The sequence below is a fragment of the Ascaphus truei genome, chromosome 3, assembly GCF_040206685.1.
Source record: "Ascaphus truei isolate aAscTru1 chromosome 3, aAscTru1.hap1, whole genome shotgun sequence".
NCBI classification, from domain to species: Eukaryota; Metazoa; Chordata; class Amphibia; order Anura; family Ascaphidae; genus Ascaphus; species Ascaphus truei.
Window position 1 is genome coordinate 74,694,800 of NC_134485.1, and position 6,000 is coordinate 74,700,799.

A 6,000-nucleotide genomic window follows, 5' to 3' on the forward strand; every position below is an offset into this window, starting at 1 on the left:
TTGGTTTAGTTGGATCAGGAGTGGCCAACTCCAGTCCTCAAGGGCCACCAGCAGTTCAGGTTTTCAGGATATCCCTGTTCAGAATGACTTAGCCACATTTGTGGAACAAGGATATCCTAAAAACCTGACCTCTTGGTGGCCCTTGACGACTGGAGGTGACCACCGCTGAGTTAGAGGGTGTGCACGGGCTGGAAATATACAAAATGAGGACTCTAAAAAAGGTGGCTAGTCACATGCTCAGTACAATGGGCAGGTGATAGGAAAGTGACCTGTAGCTACTGGCTACCACTGTGTCAGACACCGCTTCTGTTTCGTTACAGATATCATTCATAATTACAAACTATTTCTTCCATTTCCTTTGTTTTAACGCTAGTAGCCTTTCTACCAATTAAGGAATCTACCACACCAGTCGGTCTAAGGGGATTCACTCAATAACAACAATCATCAGTCCTCTGACGGAGGACGGCATTAGCCACTTCCACCGTGCCAACACAGTTAGTGTGAAAGACAGAGAAACATTCAAAATACTACCTGCATTATACGTTACCGATGCAAAAGAATAGGAGGGGGATTGCAATTCTTCAAGGAACAAAGACGGAGAGTTGAAACAAAGATGGAACTATTACATTTCTATGACTGCCGACTATGAGTCTAACAACCAGAAGGGAGTGAAGGTGAATTCATGTATATTGTTAAAAAAAAAAACTTGAAAGCCTTCAAAATGTATGAAGTACAGTTTATGTTCAGAAATGTCATATACAAACCATTCATTATCAATAGAGCGCCAAGGAGGCAGAGAAAAGGGCTGGGGAATGAGAGACTCATAACTTATATTACATCCGAGGCTCATCAATATTATTCTACCTAGACATTCTATTTTCTAATGAATTTCCTGCTCGAAATACAGTAGGTGAATGGTGAGATAAATACCATGGAGGTCTGAAGCAAGATGTCAACACTTAGATGGAACTATTAATTAGGATCAACTGAATGACATAGCTCCCAACCCATTACTTCCCCTATGTGAACGAATTTTCAGAATTTGAAGAGGGGGGTCCCACTAAAACCCATTTAGGTTTCTGAGCTGTTAAAGGGAGATTCCATTGAACATTTCCACTGCCCTTTTGACGTTTAGTGACCATCATAAAACCTGATGGCCTAAAGTTCACCACAACCCATGACATATAGGTCTATGGCTGAATTAATTCGCGTCACATACGAGGGACGTCTATTCTTCACACATTGCTCAGTAGAAAGTTGTATGGGTTTTCTATATACAATTAGGTACAAAGTGACAGTATTATGTTTCAAAGTCCTAAGGTCTATATACAAAGTGGAACTGACAGAGCGAGCATTTATTAAAGCACGTCCTTTTCTCATATTGACCTTTCATACAGCAGAACACAAGCTCCTCAGGAGGCTTGCCCTATACATAAAGTAAAAAAATAGCTGCATGTATATGCGTCTAAGAATTAAAGATTGTAATTACACTAGACGCACATTTAAGACCCTGTCACTACCCAGGCGGAGTGAGTCACAAATTATAAGCATATCTAGATCATTTATATGGTGAATGCAGGGAACTATACAGACATTTGAAATCTGTTTTTAAAGCTTTTAATCAAGCATGCGATTTGTAGACTGCCAATAACATACATTCCATAGCCACCCTTCTATAAACATCATGTTGGACTTTAGATGTTTGTGCTGCTTTTAAAATGAAGTCTGACTTGCCTTTTGAAATACCATTAATATCAAACGGCTGCTTACTCAAGGAATGTTTCCCAAATCTTTTGTAGGATATGCGTGGAGAAATGGTGGAGCACAGCTGAAAAAAGTAGGGCTGGAGGCAGATAGATGAAAATTAAAAATGGTTTAATAGAGATGCATGGGTGAGCTATATACCCTGTCACATGTCTATACATTTGCACTGATTTGACTTAACCCTTGACTCCTGGGCTATATTGCCTACATTGGACCATCCTGGGAATTAGAAGCACCATACGGAGATTTATTTCTCATCTTTTGCTTTTGTAGGATATACAATCCCCCCACAGTTCTGCACGCCTCTCACAACGCGTTTCAAGGCCCATCCAGAGTAAAACAGTCTTCCAAGGCTTCTCCAAAATCTGCATTGGAGGAGATTACAAGGGCACCTCACTCACAGTGATGTGGCACACTGCACAAGAGAGTGCAGGAGTCACTCCTTCACTGCGAGGGGGGAAAAGGGACATTGCAAAGTAACCTGGCCACAAAATAGTTATAGGGGCTTTTAGCCAATACAATTGGTGGTTGGTTACTATAAAATGAATTCACACATATGGCTCCGGATTTACAGGTCTAGCAAAAATCTAGATGTTGTGTTCTTAGCAGATAGCACTGCAGTCTATAAAGTGAAAATCTATTAGAATAATGGGAGATCATGGCAGGATTGGTTAGGTCTGATTCCAATAGGCTGTAGCCAGGTGTGCAGCATAAAGAATTCAAGTATGCTATAGATCATGGGTGCTCCACTCCAGTCCTCAAGACAGACCCCTCCTCCTCCAGGTCAGGTATGAAGGATATCGCTGCTTCAGCAGCACAGGCTGCTCAATCCTGTGCTAAAGTTGGGATATTCTTAAAACTCGACCTGTTGAGGGTATATTGAGGACTGGAGTTGAGAACTCCTTTGATTATTTCCCTGGGTCCTTTGATTATTTATTTAACAGCCCAGGACAATTACAAGAGTTGAGTTACTAGGCAATGGCTCCTACAGCGCCTCGCATTGCCCCTAACAGTACATATGTTAGGAACTGCGAAACCACACTCGTTGAAAAGAATAATAATGTTCGTACAAACTGTGCCAAGACTGACTTTCACATGTGAAAGTGTTCATGTCTAAAATAAACAACATGGATATAAACACATTTTTCAAAATCACAGACACAGGTAGGGCAGCTGTGCCCAGGCCCTGTGCACTTTGACCAGATTTCCTCACACTGCATTTACTACAAACTGCCAACCTGCACAACGCAGAAGATAAGAGGAGTGGACAACCTAATCCTCCCACTAGCCAATCTGCTGCAGCCAATGGCTGATAATCAATGGATTATCCCCTCTCCTCTATAATGCAGAGCTTGATCCTTCTAAGCTGCTGAACACGATCCTCATAACCGAATATATTTTAGCAAAAACCCCACGATGGAAGCAACCTGATCCTTTCAAAGCAGAGATTGCAGGCTGGCAGCATGGGCAGTGCAGAGATTGCAGGCTGGCAGTGCAAGGATTGCAGGCTGGCAGTGCAGGGATTGCAGGCTGGCAGCATGGGCAGCGCAGAGATTGCAGGCTGGCAGCATGGGCAGCGCAGAGATTGCAGGCTGGCAGCATGGGCAGCACAGAGATTGCAGGCTGGCAGCATGGGCAGTGCAGGGATTGCAGGCTGGCAGCATGGGCAGTGCAAAGATTGCAGGCTGGCAGCATTGGCAGTGCAGAGATTGCAGGCTGGCAGTGCAGAGCTTGCAGGCTGGCAGCATGGGCAGTGCAGAGAATGTAGGCTGGCAACATGAGCAGTGCAGAGAATGTAGGCTGGCAACATGGGCAGTGCAGAGAATGTAGGCTGGCAACATGGGCAGTGCAGAGAATGTAGGCTGGCAACATGGGCAGTGCAGAGAATGTAGGCTGGCAACATGGGCAGTGCAGAGAATGTAGGCTGGCAACATGGGCAGTGCAGAGATTGCAGGCTGGCAACATGAGCAGTGCAGAGAATGTAGGCTGGCAACATGGGCAGTGCAGAGATTGCAGGCGGGCAGCATGGGCAGCGCAGAGAATGTAGGCTGGCAGCATGGGCAGTGCAAAGATTGCAGGCTGGCAGTGCAGAGATTGCAGGCTGGCAGCATAGGCAGTGCAGAGGTTGCAGGCGGGCAGCATGGGCAGCGCAGAGAATGTAGGCTGGCAGTGCAGAGATTGCAGGCTGGCAGCATAGGCAGTGCAGAGGTTGCAGGCTGGCAGTATGGGCAGCCACAGAGTCAGACCCTCAATAGTAGAGGCTTCCCTCTCACTCCCCCCCTTCCCCCTTTACCTGCAGTGAGTGTGGCCCCCTTAGGGCTTTGTGGCGACGTCTTCACAGTCCCTTCCGCCATCTTCAAGCAGCAAATGTGTTTTTCCTCTCCTTATTAACCCTTTGCAGCTCCCCCCTCCTCCACGATCTCCTATTCTCCGGTCCCCCCCCCTCTTGGTTGCACAAGCGCACTGGCTGCTCTCACTCTCCCACCTGACACATCTGGTGGGGAGAAGGAGGCAGGCAGGGACCTGCAGCAATGTCAGCAGAGAGAAGACACACGGCATGTGTGTCAATGCTGCTGCAATAAGGACCACGCAACAGCACAGTCCTCTATCCAGGCACAGTGGCAGGAGGGAGGGAGGGGTGGATAAGCTCAGCTGCAGGGAGGTGCAGTGCAGGGGGTTGGGCTTCAGCAAGGCAAACCTTTCATGGCCACAGGCAAGGTGCTTGCTGACAGCACATTCAGCCGGGTTACCTTTGATTCAGGAGGGAGGAGACTGGGATATACTGTATACTGTAGCTCAGGTTTCCCCTTTTACCGGAGGCATAATCTGCCAAGTAAACATGATATTTCTGAAGGATTCATGCAAGCTGTATGGTCCTAGGTGAGATAATGTGGTTATGTGACCGTGTTCATTAGAAGGTACAGGCTAAGCCAGTCCTGGCTTCACATCTCTAGTTTACATGACTTTTGGGGACCTCAAGGATTGTTCTTCTACATCAATCACCCTTTTAATTAAAACCTTCTCACTCACACCAATAAATATTTAGAGAGAATGAATGGGGGCTATAGCTTTTTAATAAACTACAAACGCTTGACAATATTTGGTTGATTCCATCTTAAGGGGCGTCCTTTAATTCTGCGCCTTCTTGCAGGGATAACTCATATGGATGTAAATGACATCCTTATGAGTTATCCCTGCAAGAAGGCGCAGAAGGGTCGGCCTTAGAGTTTGCGGGGCCCAAGGCGACACGCTGGCAACGGGGTCCCCCCTGTAAAAAACGTTAAGGGGATTTAACTTGAGGAGCAGCCTTCCGGCAGCTTCCTGACGGCATGTGACATCACGTTGCCATGGTAACGGGTCGTCATATGCCGTCGGTCACCATAGCAACGCGATGCTACAGGAGGTGGCTCGCTCCGGAAAAGGTAAGAGAAGAAAACACGCACACCTGCCGGTCCGGTCGGCCCACTCTCTGCCGGTCCGGTCGGCCCACACTCCCTCCTCTCCATTTGACCGGAGGGGGGGCTCCGCGCTCCCTCCTCCAGGTCCCCCCTCCGGTCAGTCGGGTGAAAGTCGGATCCCGGCACCGACAGGAGCGAGAGGAGGGAGTGCGAGTCCCCCGAAGGCACAGGGCCCAAGGCGGGCGCGGTGCCCTAAGGCCAGACCATAAGGAGAAAGGTTATCACCACCCCACCACGTTTATTAGCTATAAATGAATACATTGAAGCTGCAATCCCACATAGCAGGCCAAAAAGAAACCTTTTATAATTAATGTGACAATCTGGCTTTCATTTATACCTAACCATGCTAACAGTAAAGATTGGGATTTTTGTTTCCCTGGAAATTACTTACAAATTTGATTTAGCAGGAGCCTTTAAACGTGGGAATTATTTGTTTCAATTGTTTTCTTTACCCTCAGCCTGCCCTGTCCTAATATCATAGAAAAGATAGTAGCCAGAGGAAATCAAATCCCTCCCAAGTCTCAGCTGACCATGTATACATAATAACTTTAAAAAATATATATATTTAAACATACTCTATATTTTTGTTAAAAGGCATCAATTACCAGATGCAACCCAATAAAAATGCAGAACTTCACTTCTTGTTTATGCTTGTTATTAATTTAAAAAAATTCCACGGGTTAATGACTTGGCTACCTATTTTAATGAGTTTACAAAGTCCCTTCCATAAAACCCAGTTGTATTGAGCCTGACCCACAAAGGATTTGGACATCAAAAC

At 46.2% G+C, this 6,000-nt stretch overlaps 1 protein-coding gene across 10 annotated transcripts in view; it reads right to left on the reverse strand.

The window, feature by feature from the left end:
* Positions 1–4,399, reverse strand: part of MAP7D2 (MAP7 domain containing 2) — a 124,956-nt gene extending 120,557 nt beyond the window's left edge. For 6 of the 10 annotated variants that reach the window (XM_075594317.1, XM_075594315.1, XM_075594312.1 and 3 more), the window contains exon 1: positions 4,058–4,398. In XM_075594317.1, coding sequence (XP_075450432.1) covers positions 4,058–4,118 — 61 coding nt within the window. In that variant the 5' untranslated portion in view covers positions 4,119–4,398. Of the gene's footprint in view, positions 1–4,057 lie in introns of all 10 variants that reach the window. The other 4 variants (XM_075594314.1, XM_075594313.1, XM_075594309.1 and 1 more) reach the window with 2 other exon arrangements.
* Between the last annotated feature and the right edge of the window lie 1,601 nt (positions 4,400–6,000).